This window comes from Pteropus vampyrus, unplaced genomic scaffold, assembly GCF_000151845.1.
Source record: "Pteropus vampyrus isolate Shadow unplaced genomic scaffold, Pvam_2.0 Scaffold67, whole genome shotgun sequence".
Lineage (NCBI taxonomy): Eukaryota > Metazoa > Chordata > Mammalia > Chiroptera > Pteropodidae > Pteropus > Pteropus vampyrus.
Genome location: NW_011888848.1, coordinates 7,576,648 through 7,600,813, shown reverse-complemented (window position 1 = coordinate 7,600,813; position 24,166 = coordinate 7,576,648). Strand labels below are relative to the sequence as shown.

At 32.7% G+C, this 24,166-nt stretch overlaps 1 protein-coding gene across 3 annotated transcripts in view; it reads right to left on the bottom strand.

Moving 5' to 3' along the window:
- The window catches only part of EMCN (endomucin), a 98,410-nt gene that overhangs the window by 47,766 nt on the left and 26,478 nt on the right, over positions 1 to 24,166 (bottom strand). For all 3 annotated transcript variants that reach the window (XM_023531397.1, XM_011361518.2, XM_011361517.2), the window contains 2 exons: positions 7,271 to 7,399; positions 2,884 to 2,955 (listed from right to left, as the gene is read on the bottom strand). In XM_023531397.1, the coding sequence (XP_023387165.1) occupies positions 2,884 to 2,955; positions 7,271 to 7,399 (201 nt within the window). The remainder of the gene's footprint in view (positions 1 to 2,883; positions 2,956 to 7,270; positions 7,400 to 24,166) is intronic.

The following is a 24,166-nucleotide window of genomic DNA, read 5'->3' as shown; positions in this document are numbered from 1 at the left end:
ATATGCCGTATTAATAAAATAAGAAATAAAAACCATATAATAATCTCAAAATACTAAGAAAAGGCATAAGACAAAATCCAACACCATTGACTAATAAAACGCTCAACAAACTAGTAATAAAAGAGGATTTCCTCAACCTGATAAAGGGCATTTATGAAAAACCCATGATAACATAATACTTAATGATTAAAGATAGAAAGATTCCCTTATAATTAGGAATAAAATGAGGATGTCCCTTCTCATCACTTCTATTCAACATTGTACTGAACATCCTAGCCAGGGCAAATAGGCAAGAAAATAAAATAGGAGGCATCCAGATTAGAAGGGAAGAAGTAAAACTATCTCTATCGGAACATTAATCTTGTATATAGAAAATTCTAAGAAATACACAAAACATATTAGAACTGATAAATGAGTTCTACAAGGTGAGGATATAATATCAATGTATGAACATAAATTGTATTTCTACATAGTAGCAATGAACAATATAAAAATAAAATTAATAAAATGATTCTGTTTTTAATAGCATCAAAATGAATAGAATATTAAGAATAAATTGAACAAAAAAGTGCATGTCTTCTACACTGAAAACTATAACCATTATTAAAGAAAATTAAAGAAGACCTAAATAAATTGAAAGACTTCTCATATTCATGGATTGGAAGAATTAAGATTTAAAATGGAAATAATTCCCAAATTGATCTACAGATTCAATGCAATCCCTATCACAATCTCAGCAGACTTTTTGCAGAAATTGACAAATTGATTCTAAAATTCATATGGAAATTCAAGTGACCCAGAATAGTCAAAACGATCTTGAAAAAGAAGAACAATGTTGGAGGACTCACTTTTCCTGATTTCAAAACTTAATGTAAAGCTATGGTAATCAAGAGTATATAATACTGGTATAGCAGTAGACATGTAGAAAAATGTAGTAGATTTAGGAGTCCAGAAAAAAAACTTGTACAGTATTAGCCCTTTGATTTTCATCAAGGGTGCCAAGAAGACTCAAATCAGGAAAGAACAGTCTTTTCAAAAACTAGTGTTAGGATACCTGGATAATTACATGCCAAAAAAGAAAAAGAAAGAAAGAAAAAAGATAAAGAGAAAAGAAAAGAAGCCAGACATCTACCCTGTACTATATACAAAAATCAGACTTACATATGATGTATTGAATTGTACATTTGAAACCTATATAATTCTATTAACCAATGTCACCCCAATACATTTAACTTAAAAATCAAAGATTTAAGTCTAAAAGCTAAAGCTATAAAATTCTCAGAAGAAAACATTAGTATAAATCTTTGTGACCTCGAGTTGAGCAATGGTTTCTTAGAGTTGACCCCACTACACAAATGACTGCAGAAAACTAGAATATGTCTCCTCAAAATATGGCTCTTTGACATAAAAATTTTAAACTGAAGGCAATTAAGAAGCAGCAAATGCAGAAAAAGCTTCTCCCTTTCTGCCTAAAGGCAGGATATAAATTCTGCTTTTACTGGAGACAAATTCTGATCAGCTCAGAGAAGGCTCCAGAGGAATTTGCAAACAAATCTTACTCTTTTAGTTTCCTTTCATATACTTATCTTCCCTAAGTTTGCTGCCCTTAGAAGTCTTAACTGTCTTTCTTTCTCCTTTTTCTTTTTTTTGTGCAAAATTATTTTTTGTTGTTTTTGAAGATGGTATATAAACTACCACTTCGAGTTACTCTTCTTGGTAGGTTTCTCACGTGATGTATACTGAATGCATTAATCAAGTATTTTTCTTTTGTCTTTATGTCTTTTTTGTTAAATTTAAAAAGTCCCAGCTAAAAACCCAAGATGGATACAGGTAAAGTTTTCCCTTCTTTATATGGCAAAAGGAAATACAGATAAACTTTATTTTATCAAAATTATAGAGTTTAGTGCTTCAAAGGATACTTACAAAATGGAGGAAAATATTTGCAAATTATCTATCCGATAAGGGTCTAGTCCAAAATACACAAAAAACTCTTACAACTCAATAATTAAAAGACAAATAGTCCAATTTTAAAAAATAGGCAAGGAGTTACATAGACATTTCTCCATAGAAAATATACAGTGGCTAACAAGCACATTGAAAAGATGCTCGATATCATTGGTCATTAGGAAAATGTAAATCAAAACCACAATAATACCACTGCACACTCTCTAGAATGACTACAATGAAAAAGACAACCAGTAATTGCTAGAAAGTGGAGAATTTGTACCCTCTTACATTTCTGGTAGGAATGTAATATAGTGCAACAGTTTCAGAAATCGGTTCCTCAGAAAGTTAAACAGAGTTATCTAATGTGATTCAGCACTTCAAGGTATATATGCCCAAGAGAAATAAAAACACATGGTCACACAAAACTTGTACAAGAATGCCCTTAGCAGCATTATGTATAGAAGCTAAAATGTAGAAACAGCCCAAACGATCATCAACTAATAACTGCATAAACAAAATATAGCGATCCATATAATGAAATGCTACTCAGTCATAGAAAAGAATGAACTACACATACCTGCTACGGCATGGATGAACCTAAGAACACTATGCTAAGTGAAAAAAGCCAGATACAAAAGATCATAGGTTGTATGATTCCGCTTATATGAAATTTCTAGAAGAGGTAAACCCATAGAAATAGGAAGTAGTTTAGTGGCTGCCAGGGGCTAGAGGGGCAGAATGGGAAGTGATTAGTGACAGATAATGTTTCTTTTTTGGGACATGCATATGTTCTGGAATCTGGTAGCGGTGATTGCACAATCTTGTGAACATACTAAAAACCACTGAATTATCTACTTTAAAAGGGTGACTATTATGGTATGCAAATTACATATAAAAGAAAAAGGGTGGCAAAACACATCGTCACTCACTCTTCACCTTTAACTGTAGTGGTTAATGAAGAAAGTGCTGGCAGCAGAGATGTTTGTAAGGACTTCTTGTTGGTTGTTTCTGGTAGGATAAAACAGATGACATTATTATTAATCACAATTTCATCTCATGTACCAAGGAATAAATAAAAGTAAGTCAAATCTGGGGGCAGACTGTAATCCCTCTATAGAAGCTCTGGGTAAGCCTTTGTCTATGTTTAATTTGTCAATTTTCCAGCTCCTTTTGTACAAAGTATTGAATACTTGGGTGACCCAATGAAAACACGTGCACACATGTACAGGCACAGACATACATATACTGTTGTCATAGGGCCCAAAAAACAAATTTTTATTTCAGATTTTTACTTCTGTATCTTAAAAAAATATATTATTTTGAAAGCTAAATATTGCAAAAAAAAAACTATTGTGAAAACAAATGATTTGGAATCATTTTATTTTTTTTCCAGAATCACATTTCATTTTGTTAATTTAGTTATTACATTCAAACTTCCAAACAAACATAAATCAAAAATAAACTTGCAGTCTCCTGTCATTAATTAATTTGTCCATTAAAGAGTCCCTATTCTGTATAATGCCTTTTCTTAAACTCTAGAGAGCAGTATCTAACTCTTAGTCATCTTTTCAGTCTGAATAGTATCAGAAATAATTCCTGGCAGATAGTTTGCATGTAGTTAATGTTGTTTCAGATGAGGTGCAATTCATAAAAGACCGGGGACCAACAAAAGAACAAAGATAGGCTTTAAGAAGTGAGCACGACTTACCAGTTATATACCTATAATAGTCAGCGTTCTCTTTTTTCTTAAAATGCATTAGAATGTCCCTTTGTGATTAGGGCACAGATCCCATTTTTAAAATGTGACATACATAACATCTTGATTCTTATATATGCATGCTGTATTTGGAGGAGAAACTATTGGGCTCTATCAGTTTCTCTAATGTTTTAAAACCCTAGTTCAGAGGAGAGTTTTCAAGGGTAAGCTGGCTGGAAATGTGAATCAAAAGATACGAAGGAACCACAAGAAAATAAGACTTTTGCAGGATCACTGAGGACAAACATATCTAAGTAGATGGTGAAGGTTTTAGCTACTGCTCACTCCTCTATTCTCACTGCATATTAGGAGATATAGGTTATTACAACAATGGCCTGTGGCCGTCATAGGCAGATTAAGTGAGTTATAATGTGGAGTGTACCAAAGCACTGAAGACTTTCTAAGTTTTCTTCACCCATATGTGGTTATATTTTAAAAGAAGAAACCAGAAAAGAGAATATTATTTCTAGAAAGAATTTTGTGTTGTTCATTCTTATGATGCCTACATCATAAAATGAAAATGTAATAATATAAATGAAGCATTCCTCCAGCCAGATGTGGTGCTTTTGTTTTCACTTTATCCCTATTCTGGGTCTCTTGGTACCAGTAATAGGCTGAATTGAATTTACAATCACCTTGCCATTATGTTTTTCTGGCATATGACTCATGTACTGGTTGAAAATTCAAGACATAGAGATGATTACGGGACATAATTAGGACACATATAATGGTAATAATATAAATAGGAAAAAATGTCAAATGTGTATAATCTTTGAGTTTCTGAAAGCCCTTGATCCTTTTCTTTTATACCTATCCTGACTTCATGATTGATCGAGAGAATAGATGTAACAAAGTTGAACTTCAACCCAAGTATTCAACCCAAATCTATTTGGGTTCCATTTCAGCCTGGTCTTTGGAAAACTGAAGTGCTAAATGGCTATACATTTCTGGTTTTCTTGAACAGTGATCTTGTGATCATGCTGATGATCATCATATCGAATCGGTATAACAATATCTATAACATAAACAGGACACAATTTATTTTAGACTTATTAATGTATAAATATTCACTTTCAAATGTGGGTAAGGATTCTACATATAACTTGTAGTAAAGTTCTATGTGCTAAATGTGTTAAAATTCTGACTGTGAATGCATCCTTATTATTGCAAAATTAAAATGTAGAAACTAATGAGAATTGTGATTTTTGTTAATTTTATGTGCACAACAATGATTAAATACTTTAAAGTGGTTAATAAAAGAAATAGACTGAATTTAATATGAACATTAAGAAAATACTATAGCTATATATCTTTAGAGATATAATATCATTTTGAGTCAACATATGTTCATAAAAGATTAAATTATTGGAATATAATTCTACCATTTCTAAAATTGTTTAGTAAACTATTGTTTATAATGTTTCCCAAAATAACCTTTAGAACTGTGTTTAAATACATTTAAGACACAAGAGTTTCAAGAAAACGTCAATTTGTAAACATATCATCTTGTGAGAATAAACTATAAACAAAATGTCAACTTTACCACTTTGAAATTCTATAAAAAGGAAAAAGCAAAAATCATGTATAAAGAATCTCAGGTAATTTATCTTCAGTTCCAATTGAAGGAATATAAAGACAATTGATTAAAAACGAAAGATATGGGAAAAAAATGATCTGCCCAAACCTATTTTTTCCCATTAATAATACAAGAACAAAAATGCCTTCTAAAGGTTTGTTCTTTATAGCTTCATCTTAGTTTCTAGATAGAAAGTGCATCTTAAGCATCACCACAGCAGATATGGAAGACATGGTCAAAATATATGGCTTTTCTACTGACCTCAGTTAAAATTGAACATCTATTTAGTATCAGAAATGTTTAGTATCAATGCCAAGAAATTTTTTCCCTGCATTGTAATTCATTGCATTAAAAGAGTTTGACTATTAAATGTTTTAAAAATCGAGCTGAAAAATAATTACCTTTTAGGAATGAAATTTTGGGTTTATTTTTGTATCCTGGAATTTCATTTTATGATGATGATATTCAATGTCTGCCAAATGTTGATTTGGCCATTGGACTTTGAAAAAATAGGTGGTCATTTAAATATCTAGGAAGAGATCAAGTCCCATCTCTCCAATTGGATAAACCTCCGAAAACAAGCCTTGCTCTGGGCAAAACTGTATCCATCACTTAAAGCCATGACTATATTGCTCTAAGAACTCCCATCCTAGTCGCACATTTTCCACTTTTCTGATGATATTATACAATCTAAATAGTGTTATTTTGGAGCATTGTTTAAAAAATAATATGCTCTTACCAGATTAGTGCAATTTTATGCCAAGATCTCAGGTGGCAATGGAGAGAGATGGGGAAAAAGAGAGGGAGAGAGAGAGAGAGAGAGAGAAGCTTAAATTCTGGAAACATAGAACTGAGACAATTTTTAAAAATAAAATAAAAATACAGTGTGCAGGAGTTGGCTGGAGGCCTGATTATGTCCTTGGAGTTTCCCTTGGATGAACATAAAGGTTGTACCACAGTCTGGGAATAAAACGAAGTGCTGCCATCATTGTGTAATGTTTCCTTTTGGCTTGATAGAAAAGTTCTAGGAGAATTGGTTTGGTTTTACCTTAAAATTAAACATTTCAGATATAATGAACTTTATTCATAATACATTTTTTCTCTGAGAATCATCACCCCATTCAAGCCCAGCAAGATAGCCCTCATCAGTCTTCAGCATGTGTTTGAACTTGGTCTTAGAATAAAAGATAAACGAAAATAAAGAGGCAAGAAAGACAGATGTGGGATTGTCAGTCATCTGTTCATTAGAGTATATGTTTTTCAGGTCTTTTGGTGACCTTAGCATTCTAGCCAGGGTTTCTGCTCACAGGCGATCAACAAATAATTACTATTTCACCTGTTCATTTGATTACTGGACCTTAATGATAATGCCTCATTTTATGTGTGATGCAGAATGGACAATGCAGTATTCATTGGATTGATAACCTCTTGAGTTTTTACTTGCATGATCCTGATGGCTCATTTTACTTTTCATGGATAGTAAGATAATCTACTTTAATAGCTAGAGCTATAAAAAATGATACGTTGTCACTCAGTTTAGTAACAATAACAATGACATTGCTACTAAAATCTACACATTAAACCTATTATCTGCCTAATACAACTAATGAAATCAGTTTGTTATAAATACAGTTTCACCATGTCAGCTGTGCTGCTTAAATGAAGAACTGGAATATTTAGAAAGATATTTTTATGACTTAGGAAATGGTAATTTTTTTTTCTCCTCTAAAAATAAACTTTGTGTATATAATATTAACAATAGGATAATTCTCAAATAGGAAGTGATACAAGGAGATATTATCAAAGAAGCTCACTGAGGTCTCAGAGTTTGGCATTCAACCCAAAGTAACAGAAGTTTAAAAGAGTGAAATAGAACAGAACTTTATAAAAATAAATATATAATCTCCAATTATTTTTCTGTGATTAAATTACTTAGGTGCTACTAATTTTACTTATTAAAGTTAGAGTAAATTTCACTGAATTAATCCTACCTTCGAGAAATATTCCAGTTATTGCTTTTGTAGGATTTGGTGATGCCGCTGTCCTTGGTGTTATTACAGACGTTTTTGTTGCAGAAATCGTGACTGATGATAATACAGGAATGGTTCCATTTTCAATATCTGAAATAAGAGAATTGTATTAAAGTAGTTGCATTAAAATTTACATTTATTTTGCTGTTCAACAGACTATTATATTTAAATAAAGTAAACTGTATATATACTGATGTTAACCCAGTCAGTAGGGCATGAATTTGGAATGAATTTTTCTAATTAGCATAAATTCAGCTTTAAGTTTAATATTCATTCACTAACACCATGTGCTTCTCACCAATGGCATGAATTTTCAAGATGGCTGGCAGGAGTAGTCTGAGGTTTTGAAACAAAATAATATCTGACAAAACTAGAGGAATAAATGTGTAAATTTGAAATTTAACAATATTCTTAAGCCAGCTAAACTAACATTGCCAGATGAAATAGACACTCTCTGAACAGTAGATGTTTTACTAAATATTTTCAATATACATATATATGATATGTATATATATACATATATCTATATATACATATATAATATATGATATAATAAATATACCTCCAAATACATACATATATTTATGTTCCAAAGAAAGACAATAAATTTTAAAGAAATTGAACAATTGTAACATGCCTAAATTTTGGGTATGAAGCCACCATAAATCTGCATTTTCAAATGATTTACTTCTTTAAATTGTAACAGTCAAAAACACAAAAATGAAGTCAATATATTGTGATCTATCTTATATATTTATTTTTAATAATTCTTTTTTGGCAGTAGAAATTCAATATTTAATAATCCTTAAAACTTTCATTGAAATATTATTATTACTTTTTCAAAGTGATGATGTAGGACTTAATTCTCAGTGATCTATGAAAAGATTTGTTTTATATACTATTATGATAGTTTATTAACATTTATATAATCTTTTTAATCCTGTATTTCGTTAGTCTTGTCTCTGTATACTCACTGTTATACTGAAGATCAAAAAACAATAACGCAAACATCTACAAAGGACTTGGAAAACGTTTTCAGGTCCAGAGAAGGTATTATTTTTATGTTGTTACTAACTGTCAATGGAGTATAGTATAACATGTTAGTTGAGAGGATGAATTTTGAATAACAAAGAATTATATTTAAATCCCAAACTGGCTATGTTATTTCAGCAAATATATGTCAGTAGTATGACTTCTCAAATTTAAATTTTACCCTAAATTTTTCTCTTTGAAATATTGGATGTCAACTGTAATTGAAAAATTTTTTAAATACTAAAAATATTTTTAAAATTTAGATATGTAGTCTGGGTATTATAATTGTACATTTTATATTTCAAAAATGGTAAAATTTCAATATTAAGTCTTTGGCTATATTAAAATAACTAATTGTAAACCTTTAAAATGTGTAACTTTTTATTACATTAAAATATAATGTGTTAATTTTTTTAGTTCTAGTTAATAAAAATAAAGTTAATTTAAAAAATTTTCTTTTGTGAAACTGAGAAAAACCAATAATCTTTCATGTCAGTGAAAAGCAACATTTCAGATGCCATGAGATAGGATCTATTTCCAATTTCATTTTATAGTTTTGAGGTGCCTAAAAGTGTTATCATTTAGCACCAACTTTGTTTATAGACAGTACACAGAAATTGCTTGATATATTCAGCACGTATAGACATGTTCGGCACATACAGAAATGACAGAACTGCCTTTTCACAGGCTTTATAGAAATCAAGTCAAAAGCTTTTTTCACCTCTAGAGATACACTTTACACCCTTGGTGGCAAGCCTCTTACTACTCTCAGTATTCTTCAGGGGGAAGGAACACAACATGGATGAGGTTATCTTTTCTCTATTAATCATTTTATTCTCACTTTCTTTTCATACTAAGGTCCATGATGTGATACTAATTTCTAAGTTTACATTGAGGTTGAAAAGTTATTCAATGAAGCATATATCACATTGACTGGAAATTTTTCTCATAAATAACTTGAATGATTCCCACTCATTGACTTCCTAAATAGTAACAACTTTAACTTTTGAGCATAATCAAGATCTCCAGAGATGTTTTTCTTATTTCCTTCCTCATTCTTTCTTTCCTTTCTTCCTTTCTTATTTCTTCTACAAATGGTAACTAAAATGAATAACATAATTAGATACAGTAAAAGATTCTATAATGTACCACACAGTGTCACCCTTGAGTAGCTTTTAATCTGGTAGGGAGCATAATGCCTATATACATAAAATAAGAAAGTATATTTTGTATAGGTGGCATAGACCGATGTTTTTCAAAGTGCAGGTTATGATGCAATTAAAGAGTGATTAGATCTGTTTAGTGGATTATAGTTAGAGCTTTTGCCAAATGAAAGAGAATAGGAATACTAGAATGATATTGTAAATAATTTCATGAAGCTTTTGTTTAAGGGTGTGTGTGTGTGTGTGTGTGTGTGTGTGTGTGTGTGTGTGTATTTGAATGAAATGTGTGCCAATGCAAAATATATTTCTTACTGAGATTCCAGCTAAAAATTTCAAAGCTCCTGGACAGATAATTTCACAAGAGTGTATAAGATAAAAGATGACCATCTTGCTGGCAGTAAGGAATGCTTCATGAGGGAGTTGACACAGAAGCTGGAGCTTGAAGAGTAAGTAGTATATTCACACAGGGAGAGGAGAGGGCATGAGCAAAGTTTTGGAGAGGGGAAGTGAGAAGTAACTGAGAGGACTTCAAACAGCTGTTTGGCTGGATTGAAGTATCTTATGAAAGGATGCAGTAGTTGTTGTTTAATAAAATTCTGGAGGCCAGATTGTAGAGGACCTTAAATCCGAGCCAGGGACTTGGGAATTTATCAACAAGTCAATGGGAGCCTTGGAAAATGATCAATGTTTTCTGCCTTTTTGAAGTCATCAGGTGAGATCATTGAGTTCCCACCCAGGAAATGACTTGAGGCAAATTACAAGTAGGCAAATTTCTAACCACTGATGTGGTAAGATTGAAACGTACTGTAAGATTTTTCCTTCTCAGTACCCTTCCACACATTTGTCCACTGATCTCCCTAAATTAAACCTTAATCCCTTAGCACTCATAGTTAACATCTCCATTATTAGTTCTGTTTGTTCAACAAAGTATGTCCTCTTTTGGCAAGGATCAACAATAACTCCTAAAAGTATTGAGTGTCACCATCTGCCAGGTTCAATGTGAGCTCTTTCTGTGGATGATCTCATTTAACTCCAACAAAGACACAATGATGTCCATACTCTTAGGAGCATAATTTTACAGATGAGGGCATTGAAGCTCAAATAGGCTAAACAGCTTGCCCATATTATACATGGGGAATTAGTACATGTATAATATGGGCAAGTGGCTCCATGCAAAACCATATACTCCAGCTCCATCTGCTCTTCGCCTTGACAAGGTGGAATACTAAAAGGGAGAGAGTAACTAGGCAGAGAGGTGTTTTGCCTTTATGTACCTAGAATGAGGAAACAGACATAATAACTCACCATTTTTTCCCTTAAAAAATAACATTCTTTCATATATATATATATATATATATATATATATATATATATGCATACACACATATAAAATGTTTCCATATTAGACTTAAAGTTTTAAAGAAAATTTCAATCTGCTAAAACTATATTTGAAAAATAAAAATAGAGATATACTCAGTTTGAAAAATTTTGCAAATAGAAACTTTGACTGTACTAATTCCCCATGTATGATATGGTGGAAAAGAATTATTCCCACTTACTACCACTGTTGAAGGTTTTATTAACCATGATGCAAGAAGCAGTTATGTTTCTACTGCATTATCTAAGGTTTCTGCTAGATTTGATTTGATTTCATAATAAACTATTAAAGAAAATGATTCGTTCTCAAGTATTTTCACAGGACATGGGAGGTATCAATTTTCCTCTATCTCCAAAGTGATTAAAGATAAATTTAACAAGACCTGTGCTGTTTGTGCCAGTGACTTTGCTTGTGCCAAGCCAGTGAGTGCTACTCTTGGGCTGTTGTAGGAGAAACAGATGGCATTTTGTCCTTATTGCACTCTATGCCCATATACTCAGATGACAGAGCACAGACATACCGTGACACTAGTTTCTTGTACTATGAAAGGATGAAGCAATGTTAGAATTTTAATCAAATAATTATTTAAATTAAAGAAATTGTATGATAGATTTATAGTCAGGCATTTACATAGTCCTAAATAGTCCTCCATTCTCTGAAGTTCAAGATAGTGAAGTCCCACTCTTTATATAAAACACCACATAGAACCTTTCTTGTGAACTTGTATATCTTGTCTTTGAGAATTTAGCTTATGACTGAAAGCCATATATCGTATTTTCTCTTGTTTTCAGATGACCAAGTCATCTACTCCAAAATTCTTAAACATGCTTTGTAATTACATTTTTAAGTAATTCACAAATAGTCTCTAAAATTTAGAATTTCATCTATCCTCATAATGAGCAGCTCTCTCTCCAGTGATCTTTTCCCCTACCAAATATGTCCAAAGTCCACTAGAAATCCACTGTTAACAAGGGTAGATCCTGCTTCTTCCAGGTCAATACAAACACTGAATGATATAAGAAGTTAGAATTCTAGAACTTGAGACCTGTCAAGAACTTTTAAAATATCCTTAGTACGATTCTACATTTTATGGCTTAGAAAATATACGAGTTGAAAATAGTTTCAAAATATCATGCCAATTAGTAAAAACGTTTCCTTGACCCACAGTTCAGCACTCTATTGTGTAATGTAGAAAAATCTGGTTTTGTTTCTCGTTCTATTTGGGCATGTGAAATGCACTTCTGATGGAGACAGTGCTAAGTTTCTCTCTGAACTATCACAAAATTTCAGAAGAATGTTTTAAATTATTTAAGGAAACATAAGAATGATTTCATTAGAAATATATAATTTCATTATATACAAAATTGTCTTAAAGTACCCTCAAAGTACCATTATTAGGTAATAATTTCATAACCTAAGCCAACTAATCTATAGAATTGAAGTTAAAAGAGATAATTCTATATTTCAATAGCATATTTATTATTTCCACTAAATTATATTGTCCTTATGCCACCTCCTTTATATCCTTATCTCCTCAGGCTTTTAGAAGTTTTACACATTTTTGCCATGAAATAAAGTAATGGTCAATTGTTTAATGATGATTTGCCGATGCTTATCCTTTTATGCATCACAGTGTACAATGAACATGGATCCACTTCTTAAGTTTGGGTGTGATGGCAATGCATAAATCAGAGTATTATAAATAGTGAGAAAGTCCCTTTTCAAAGTAATTTGTCACTAATTCCTAGCATTATAATTCTTATTTAACTGATAACATATCTTGTTAGTAAATGATCATTAGTAAAGTTTAAGTTGAAAATTGTAAATTTCTCTTACACATTAAAGTATGTATTAAAATGTAAAAAATAAAACAAGCATACATAAAATAAAATACATATATATGTAATAAAATTAAATAAAATATGACACCACTTTTTATATTCCCATCAAAACCGAGCCTTCATGAGAAATAAGGCACCAACTTTTTTTTATTATCAGTTTCATATCAATACATATTTATGCTAATGGCAATCTTTCTCTTTTGACATAACAAAAGTCGCTTTGGTTTACTGCCAACCAAATTAAATGCAGCTAATTATTTTCTCAATTAAAAGAAAAGTACAGCTATTATGTGATATATTTTTTATGACTTCTGTTTGCACTGATTCAAAAACTTCATAATATCCTCTATGAAAGCATAAGTAACTCACTAGCCAATAATTTATTTACTTCAATTAACTTTTATTAGAAATCTATTTCAATGGGAGATAAACAAAAATTTAAAAAGTGTTTTTTATAGAGGAACTTAGAGTTTATTTTGATACTCAAGCTATATATATATATGTACATATATACAAAATAACTATAAGATTATGCTAAGGTGGCATATAAAATGATGCTATATAATTAATATTATACATATACGTAACTGGTTCTACACAATGTTAAGTAAAATCAAAGTAAGGTATTGTCACTCTCTGGTTCCGGAATAATTAGAATCACTTTCTTGGAGGAAGAGATTTCAAGAGAAATCAGGTAATTGAGCACAAGAAGGAAATAATGTTTCATAAGAGAAAAGAAAGGCTATTCAAATAAAAAGGGAAAGTCAATAGTGTCAAATGAAACAGAGGCCACATAATATAAGGCCTATAAGAGGACATTGATGATGATATTAAACACTATAAGCAGAATCTTTTGGGAGACAAAAACAGGAAAGCCTCATTTTCAACAAAAACATCAGAGCTGGTGGCAGCTCTTGAGAAAATAATTTTAAATTTAAAGTACATTTTCAGTTAAGGCTGATGAAATACTGTAGCAAGCAGGAAAGTTTTGAGAATATTTGAGTTTTCTAGGTGGAATGGATTTGGGGGACAAGTGAGAAGAAAATCTCATTTCTCACAGAGAGAAAAAGATTCAGATCAGTGGGAGAAATTTGCTCCCAAAAGAGGAATCTCCTCAGGTTGCCAGCCATCTGTGAGGTGTGGAGGGAGCGCCAAGCCTGGCAGTCTCAGAGTGTGGACAGGTGTCTCAGCCACCTGGTCCCTCTAGGAAACAGGAAGGCAGCATTACATTGGTGAGTTTTTTAAAACAGAAAACAATATCTGCAAAACGAACCTGAGAATTTGAGGTGTTTTGCTGACAAATGGATGGAGGTATACAAAGCAAATTCCTCCACTTGCCCAGGTGTTGGGTTTGAAATTACATGGCAATGCAGTTACTTTTCCTTCACAAAAAAACTGATTCTTTAAAAATGTTTCATACTAATGAGATATTTTTAAATCGCGGACTCTATGATAACGAACTTTTTGTATACTGTACTAAATTTGATTGAGGAGATTCAATTCCACGAGGTGTAAAGAGGCAAAGATTGTATTTAATATGTATAGAGGTGAGAGTAGAGAAAAAAGATATAACCTAGCCATACTCCTGGGTTCTTGGACAATTGTCCCATGATCCCTTCCACCATGCTCTGACTCCAGAAAGGAACTAGGGTTCTGTAGCTCAAAAAGTATCTTTCAAAATGCTTAGGTTTTACACATTCTTGTAGGTACCAGAAATCTTTAAAAGCAAGTCTCTTGGGCCCATCTCATGCCTTCAGGAAGGAAATCAGTTTGGGTGTCATCTCAGTCCTGGGAGAAACAACACTGCTCTCTTCCTTCTCTGAGTTCACCATAGGGGCACTGGTAACAGAGGAGAGTGCAGTCCTATTATCTCTCTAATGGCGCTCCAGCTTTCCCCTGAACTTAGAAGGCAGCCACTTGGGTCTTAATTGAAGGCTCTCCTGAGCATTTCTTCAGAAACAGCGAGGGTTTCAACAGATACTTTTTATCGTAATGGGAGGTAGAAGGAAGACATAGACTTGGTAATTCTGACAGGATCTAACTATGTAACTTTGTGTGAGCCACTTTACCTCTGTAAGCCTCAGTTTCTTCTCTATTAAAAGTGTTGAACCACATCTCTTCAACTATAGAATTGTATTACCTTTAAGATTAATGGTAATGTAAATATTCATTATGACAAATTAATAAAGTATAAGTTACCTTTCTATATACCAAGAGAAGGCTTGTACTTTAGCACAATGGCTTTATGGAGGTTAACTTGTTACCTGGGGGAAATTTGAGCCCTAAAGGGAATTTTGTATTTCAGGGGACAAAAAATCTGATAATGTTACCTAGACTAAATGTATTTCCATTTAGGGTATTGGTTTACTCAGAAATAGAGAAAATATAAAAGATGAAGTTTGAAATAGACATTTGGAATACTTTGTTTTGGAATTTTCTTTCAACTTAGAAGAGCAAGCGTAGTAAGATGAAGTATTTGTATAAATAAATTAATTCCTATGTAAACAAATAGAGCCCTTATCCAATAAGCTAGTCAACTCCCTCCCACCAATGTGTGTGTATGTGTGTGTGTTCATGTCTATGTTTAATTAGTGACAACTGAGTTTCTAAAAATAGTCTACAGTATTTCATTTGAAGCTAGAAAATGATATTTGGCTGAATTTGAGATGCCTTATATACCATTTCATCTACTCTTATTTTTGTCTTCTCTAAATGTAAAGAAAAGTTATCTAGGTGATTTAAAATTCTGTTGAATTTGTATAAATTGAAAGACTATACTTTTAGTTACTAAAGGTTAAAGTAAAAGAACAAAAAGTGATTTCTATCTTCTAAAAATTTAAAGATAATATTTTCTTGCCCTAAAAATGATTATTTGAAGGGAAAAAAATCTTTAAATGATGGACATTTCAGGAACACAAGCATGTGTAACAATAATTGCTTTCATTTATATAATTTGATTTTAATAATTTTATAAAACCATTGGACAAACACTACTGTTATCTCCATTTTATAGATGAAGAAATGGAGGATGTGGTGACTGATCGTGACTTGTCAAGATGCAGAGTTTGAAGGTGTAGAGCCTTGTTTAAGCTCAGATGTTTCAATCTCATCTTTAAAGTTCTTTTCTTCTACATTGGCTAGAATCTTAGGACTACAATGCATGTTTGTGGTTGCAGTATTATACTACTACTTTAGTATTCCAATGACTTTAGAGTACCTTTTTTCTCTTATATTATTGCTAATTGTTATGAAAATAAATGTAACTAATTAAGGTATGGAAAGTAGAAAGTAAAAAGCATTCATCATAGTTGTACTTCCTGAATTTTTGGTTGACCAAATATCTCACCATCGGGGATTATTAAATAAAACAAAAAAACCCCAAAATCTTTTAGCTCAAAATTTTATTTTATCTTATCCATCTTTAGAACATTAACGTGAAACAATTTTATTAAAAATTAAAAATTAAAAATGTCAACTTTATTAAAATATCAAATGACTCAAAAATTTATTAAGGTTTTTCTAAGATATAACGTCTTTAGTTTCCTTATCACTTCACTTGTTACTTGTCCTAGATTTAGGACAATGTGCAAAAAAATTTTTACCTTTTTTGGGGGCAGTAAAGCAACAGCGATAAGGTAAATAAATTTATTGTTTAGTCTCACTTTTATAGCAAAATCATCAATTACTTTACTTTGATCATATAAAAAAACTATTTTGCCCTCTTATTTCATTTGCACTAAATTATTTTTAATATATATATTAATTACCTCTTTGAATGCAAGAAGTACACTAAATAAATTAAAATAATCTCTGAGCAAGGATTAAAGCAAGGGGCAATGTAGTGTAGACAATGGATAACAGCAGGGCTCTGGGACCATGTTGCCCAATTTTAGTCCATGCCCACCATTTACCAGCCATGTGACCTTATGCAAAATGCCTAAACTCTTTAGCCTCAGTTTTCAATATTATAGAAACCTACCCTAGAGGGTTTTTGTGCAGATCAACAGATTAATACATACAGGAAGGTGAGAGGTGCAACTAACACCTAGGTTACACTTAAATTTATCTGATTAAAAACTCAATTAAATGTATTACATTTAGAGTTCTACCATTAGGCCAGATAAATTTATGTTTCTTGCTTATACTGTCCTTAAATATTTGATTAACTACTTACAGGGCCATGTCCAACACAATCAGTAGGTTTAAGCTAGTAAAGTCTTTCTGAAAAAAAAAATTACCTTCTCCCTAAATCATAACCTGATTCTCCCATTTATGTCCTAACTTTGATAATCACTTTACCAGATTTTATAAATTATTTTCATTATTCTCTTTTCCTAACATCCTTATACCATTTTACCCAAGAAACTATGATTATAGTAGGAGAATGAAAAGATTGCAGGATAAAAAAATGAAAACTTAGAAGTTGGTTTTACATAGTAGAGATTTTACATGTTGCAGTGACATAGACCCATGGTTGTTACTATGCTGTGGACATGGTACTATTGGGATCTGCAGAGTTTTACCAGGGGTCATTGAATCTGTATTCGCACTCAATATCATCTGTATATTGAAAAAAAATTCACACATATATACTACAATTTTTAAGTATGTATAGCTTCTATTGTGATTAATAAAATACAAAATTTTTTAAATTGTGAAATATTTAGAAGCATTCTGTTTTTATATATGTACATGCAATTAATATCTTACTGGGAAAGGAGTTCACAATAATTTTCATATAAATGAGATATTTCTATTAAAAAAATTGGGGGTCCACTTTCTTGTGGATCTTAGTATATTAATAACAGCACAATTTTGTTAATTTGACTGAAAGCTTTATCTAGCATCACAAACTGAATCAGAAGTTGATATCTTGTCTCCTCTATTCTTTGCAAATAGTTAGGGGTACTCTTTAAACAGCAGTGATTCATACTTTTTAATTAGAAACAAACAAGCAAAGATTTACAGAGCAGAGCATTTATAGTCCTTTTGTTTCAGTATATCACAATTCTAAGTGCTTACTGAGATTCTGTTTCCCCACAGTTTCTCCACATTGGAAATGGAAAAACTCCTCTGAACCACCAGCCCAGTAGGAGGTCATCCTGTACTTATACAAGAAAGAGAAGTCGTGTCTATCTGCTGATTTTAGAGAGTGACTTTTATATGGCATGTTTTCCGAATTAAAAATATTTTGAAATTTTATTAGGATGCCATCAAAGGAGTCACTTGTGGTGGGCTAATTAAATCTAGCATTTTAAAATAACTCTTCATGTTGTGGGACAGATGCAGCCTTTGGAAACAGAAAGCGCTTACACTGTACATTTCAACAGATTTTTGTACTTAATGGTAGGCAACAGACACATTTGCAGAATATGCTCTCAAAGTCTGTTTGGGAAGTATCAGCTCTGCTGACAGGGGGAGAAATCAGAAAATCCATATTTAAAGGAAAAAGAGCAAGAAGTAAACTGTTTACTCTTACTTCTCTATCAATTCAAATTTGTCTCATTATTTAAAAGTAGTACCTTCTCGTATGATATTGTCCAATTTTAACCAGAAGAATGAATCAATTCGAAATCCTGTCCAAACGCCAAGATGATGACTAGGATGGAAAATTTGTTCATATCTAAGAACACATGGTCAGGCGTATCCTTGATAAAGGTGATTTTTAGATTCAAAAAGATGTCCAGACTGTAAGGACACGAGAAAGAGCTAAAGAGAACTGAATTGCTCTGCCCAAGAAAATGGAAATAATTTCTTATTTTTTACCCCTGAGGATGAGAGAGCAGAAGATGTGGGGGTAAAGAGAAGAGAAAAGGCCAAGAAAAAAGGACTTTTAACAACAAAGATATCCAAAACTCATCCTTAACTTTCCATCACTCTGATGTAAAACCTTCCTTCCTTCAGCATAGTCAGCTTCTATACACGAAGTCTACAAATACCCATCAAGACTTAGTTAAGTGGATCTTTCTGAGAATGCATGAAGGAAAGGTGAACTAATTTTGGTTGTGGCCAATGCAAAGTTTAATGTTGCAAAATATCAAATGAAGTACAAGATGTGAAGGATGCAGAAGTTGGAAAGAAGGGTGAGCATGAGAACTTAATCTTCCTTCGGCCACAAAGGATTTGCAGAATTGTGGTGCATTGATTGGGCTCTTCCCCAAAGCAGAGAATGTCTTCAATTTGAACATGTTTTTATATTAAAGAATAGAGAGATCCAGGTGACCTCTGAGTTATATAAAACTATTTTCTTAGTTTATTAAATGTTGTTTACTAGATTCAAAGTTGCTGAGCAGAAGATAATCATAAATTTGTTCTATGGCAAATTATTCCAGACAGAATGGGCTGTAAATTATTTGCTTCACAAATATGGCAAGATAGATAATCAGAACAAATAGATTCTGGAGCTATAGAATAAGTACTTCAATAATTACTTAACTATGAGCTATCACCAGTATTAAGCAATAAAGTATTTTCTAAGTGGGAAGGTTGCCATTGAATCACAGTTGACATTTATTTGGAAACTGATTTTTTTCTGGTTTTGAAGACAAATTCAGGCCTGAACAATTAAATTTACTTTCTTGACAGAATAACAGAGATAGTAAGAGAAACCAACTGATATAATCTCTCATTATTATCAATATATAATTAGTTTATTTTATCGAAAATACCCAAGGAATATGGTACTCTGTAAAATTAAACATTTTTATTAGGTTAGAATCATTATGTAAAATGTACCAGAATGATACATTTTCGAGCAATCAGAATTAAATATTAGGGTAGCATTAACATTTATCCGTGTATCTTCCACTTATGAGTGTGACACCTAACAGGCCTTTATTAAATATTTATTAAATGCTAAATATAAGTAAATTTTTTGAATAACCAGAATCTTCAAAATACTACAATTACTCTATCATTGTAAATAGAATTACCAAAGGCTAAAAATAGAAAGTAAAAACTTGGGTTGAATTTATATTGAACATATGATCTACTATTGAAATTTTATATTGAAATAAAATTTCTGGGTTTAAATTTGTTGGTAAATCATTATTCCTTATGCTTTATTACTATCTGTAAACATGTCTCTGATCTTTTGTGACCTCAGTGGTGCTGAATGCTGGATAAATTTGGATTTATAATTTTTTTTTTTGCTATAGAGTCATTTTAAAATCTGGGAAGAATTTTGGGGTCATTTCCTACGTTCTTGGCATTTATCTTACCTCTAGTGAGACTTCTGTAAGATTTTAAAGAATTACACTTTATATTCTTCTAGGTGATTAAGGTTGAAATAAAATGTATTTGCTAAATTCAGAAGAGTCACTTACCAACCTTCAAAATGTCCTCAAAACTCTTATTGTTTTAGCAGCCTACTAGTGGAAAAAGAGTTGACAAAAGGAAAGTGTGTCTAAAATTTCATTCACTTCTGTACCACTTTTGAGTTTTTCATATCCTTTACTCTACCTACTACTAGTTCCTTATTTTTTAAAATCCAAATTTTAAGTTAAATTTAGTTTTTAAAAAGAAATATTATAATATATCATAAAAGAGGATAAGATCACTCATTTATTGAAGTAACCATAAAAATAAATACTGTGAAAAAAAGTTACGTTCTATATAGATACCATTAACTATGACGGTTTCATGCCCAAGTCCTGCTCTCCCTATGTTGACAAGTGAAATCAGTGGGTTTTAGGCATAGTAAAGGTATAAAAACACTAAATGTACACTTGGGTAACCAGAAATAAAGTTGAGATTTGAGTCAATGTTATTTAATTCTATGGCCATTTATGCCTAAAGTCATCTTTAGTATCACCAGTTATACCCATGATAAATCCTGGAAATACTGCTTTAAGTGAAAGCCTTTTAAGGCCACCCAATCAGTCTTAAAGTACCTTGTAATGCACCAAATTATAGCTTCTACATATGGCAGAAAGTCAGCCCTGACTTCATTTTTATCCTTTTCTCTCATACTATCATGCACTGCTTCTTATTCTTTAAGAACCAAGGTCAAAGAAGTCCAAAGGTCAGTACTATTTAAGGGACCAATAACATTGGTAGAAAGTAAGGGCTGAGTAGGTGATCAATAATTACTTAATGTCTCAAATACCTATGTAGAGAAAATGTAATATACAGTCATCCCCCCTTATCTATGGTTTCACTTTCTGCAGTTTCAATTACTCGTGATCAACCATGGTCCAAAAATATTAGACTGAAAGTTCCAGAAATAAACAATTCATGAGTTGTAAATTGCACACCCTTCTGAGCAGCATGATGAAATCTCACACCATTAGCTTTCCCACCCACATCGTAAATCATCCCTTTGTCCAGTGTCTCTACGTTGTATAAGCTCCCTGCCCCTCAGTCATTTAGCAGCCTTCTTGGTTATCAGATCAACTGTCACAGCATCACAGTGCTTGTGTTCAAGTAATCCTTATTTTACTTATAATGGCCCCAAAGCGCAAGAGTAATGATGCTAAAAATTCAAATATGCCAAAAAGAAGCTGTAAAGTGTTTTTTAAATGAAAATGTGAAAGTTTGGTTGGATCTGTTGTTGTAGGCATCCACTGGGAGTCTTGGAAGTATTATGCACAGATAAGGGAGAACTACTATACAAAACAGAGGCCATAGGGCCAACGGTAATATAGGTGGGACTGAGTAAAGCTTTTGATTTTTAATATTAAAAACTAAACTATAAGCCAGTAAAAGATAGAATCAATTTAGGAAAACATTTAGTTATAGCAGTTCAAATGAATCTGACCTTTACATTAAAAAATAAAATAAAATCCATGTCAGATTTTTATTTATTTTATTTTTTATTTTATATATTTTTATTTTTTAATTACAGTTGACATGCAATATTATTTTTGTTTCAGGTGTACAACATAGTGATTAGACATTTGTATAACTTACAATGTGGTCGTCCTGATAAGTCTAGTACCCATCTGACACCATACATAGTTATTACAGTACTATTGTCTATATTCCCTATGCTGTACTTTACATCTCTGTGACTGTTTTTATAAACGGTAACTTGCACAACTTAATCCCTTCCCCCTTTTCATCTATCCCCCCAATTTCTCTGTATCTACCAGTTTGTTACTGTTTTGTTTGTTTATATATTTTGTTTTTTAGATTCCACATATAAGTGAAATCATATTGTATTATCTTTCTCTGTCTGACTTATTTCACTCAGCATAATACCTACTAGGTCCACTCATGTTGTTGCAGATGGCAAGATTTCTTTCTTTATTATGGCTGAGTAACATCCATTGTATATATAAAGCACTTATTCTTCTTGATTCGTCTATTGATAGACACTTAGATTGCTTCTTTATCTTGGCTATTGTAAATGATGCTGCAATGAACATAGAGATGCATGTGTCTTTTTGATTAGTGTTCAAGGTTTGGGGTAAATACCCAGAAGTGCAATTGCCTAGTCTTTCTTATCTCTCGTTATAGTCTTTATTTTAAAGTCTATTTTTTCTGATGTAAATATTGCTATCCCAAATTTTTTCATTTGCATTTTTATAAAATATCATTTTCTATCCCTTTACTTTCAGTCTGTGTGTGTCTTTTGATCCAAAGTGGGTCTCTTGTAGGTAGCATATGTATGAGTCTTGTTGTCTTATCCATTCAGCCAAACTGTGTCTTTTGATTGGAACATTTAATCCATTTACATTTAAAGTGATTATTGTTAGATATGTAGTTATTGCTATTTTATTATTCATATTTTTAATATTTTTTTCTTTTTCTTCTTACAGAAGTTCCTCTAACATTTCTTATAATACTGATTTGCTGGTGGTGAACTCCTTTCACTCGTTTCTGCCTGAGAAGCAATTTATCTATCCTTCAATTCTAAATGATGGCTTTGCTGGGTAGAGTACTTGATTGTAGGTCCTTGCTTTTCATCACTTTGAATATTTTGTGCCAGTCTCTTCTGGCCTGTATAGTTTCTGTTGAGAAATCAGCTAACAGTTAATGGGAGCTCCCTGGTAGGTAACTAACCACTTCTCTTTTGTGTTTTTATGATTCTTACTTTGTCTTTAACTGGGAATTTTAATTATCATGTATCTTGGTGTAGGCCTCTTCGGGTTCATCATGTTTGAGACTCTATATGCTTTGTGGGCTTCTATGTCTATTTTCTTCACCAGATTAGAGAAGTTTTCCACTATATCTTGTCTTTCAAATCCCTGATTCGATCCTCTGCTTCATCTGATCTACTATTGGTTCCCTCTAATGTATTCTTCATTTCAGTTATTGTATTCTTCATATCTGACTGGTTCCTTTTTATGTTTTCTATTTCCATTTTTATATTTTCTATCTCTTTGTGAAATTCTCACTGAGTTCATCTACTCTTCCTCTCTAAGTTCATTGACCATCTTTATAAACAGTGTTTTGAATGCTGCATCTGATAGATTGCTTGTCTCCATTTTGTTTAGTTATTTATTCTTGGAGCTTTGCTCTGTTCTTTCATTTGGAACATGCTTTTTAGTCTCCCCATTTTAGCTGCCTCCCATGTTTGTTTCCATGTATTAGGTAGAGCTGCTATGTCTCTCAGTCTTGATAGAGTGGCCTTATGTAGTAGGTGTTCTGTGGGGCCCAGTGGCACAGTCTTCCTTGGTCACCTAAGCTGAGTGTTCCAGCTGTGGCTCTTGTGTCGGTTGTGTGTGACTTCCTGTTGTAGTTAAGCCTTGGTTGCTATTGGCACATCAGTGGGGAGATTGACCCTCAGACTGATTGGCTATGAGGAATGGCTATCATGGAGGAGCTGTTGTGCAGGGGCTGACCCCCACGGTGCAGGATCAGCTTTAGCGGGGCTCTGGTGCCTGCCAAATTCTCCCTTTTTGTGTGTCATTTGTGGAGGTGGTTAGGTGATGCTCTGGTGTGGTCTAAGGTTGGCCACCAAGTGTATCGGTTCTGGGGCCTCTTGGGAGGGGCTCTGGTTCAGGGCAAGATCAACTGCTGCCTATACCCTGCCCAGGGCCACCCAGGAAGAACTAAAGAGTGATCTGCAAGTGGCTGTCACTTATGTTGGGCTTAGAGGCACCTGGGAGAAGCTAAGTTGCAGAGCAAGCTGGCTGTCACTAGTGCTGGGCTTGGGGCTGCTTAGCAAGAGGTACAAGACATGCTGATGCCCACTGCTACTTGTTTGAAGTTTGTGAACCTTTGACAGATTTTGGGAAAGTTTGTAGCACAAGCCTAGATAGGCTGTTTGTATGGAAAAGCCACTGAAAGCGGCTAGGGTTGGCCTGCAAGTTGGGTGCTGCAGGGTCTTGGAGAACTTCTAGGGCAGAGCGAATGGTGTTAACTAGGTTGATAGAGATTCAGACGTGGTGCCCACCTGCACCTGCACTTGCACCTGCAGGCTGCATTAGGGAATGCTCAACAAAGAAACAAGAGCTGCCTCTTCAGCCCCCTCTGGACAGAGCTGCCTCTTCAGCCC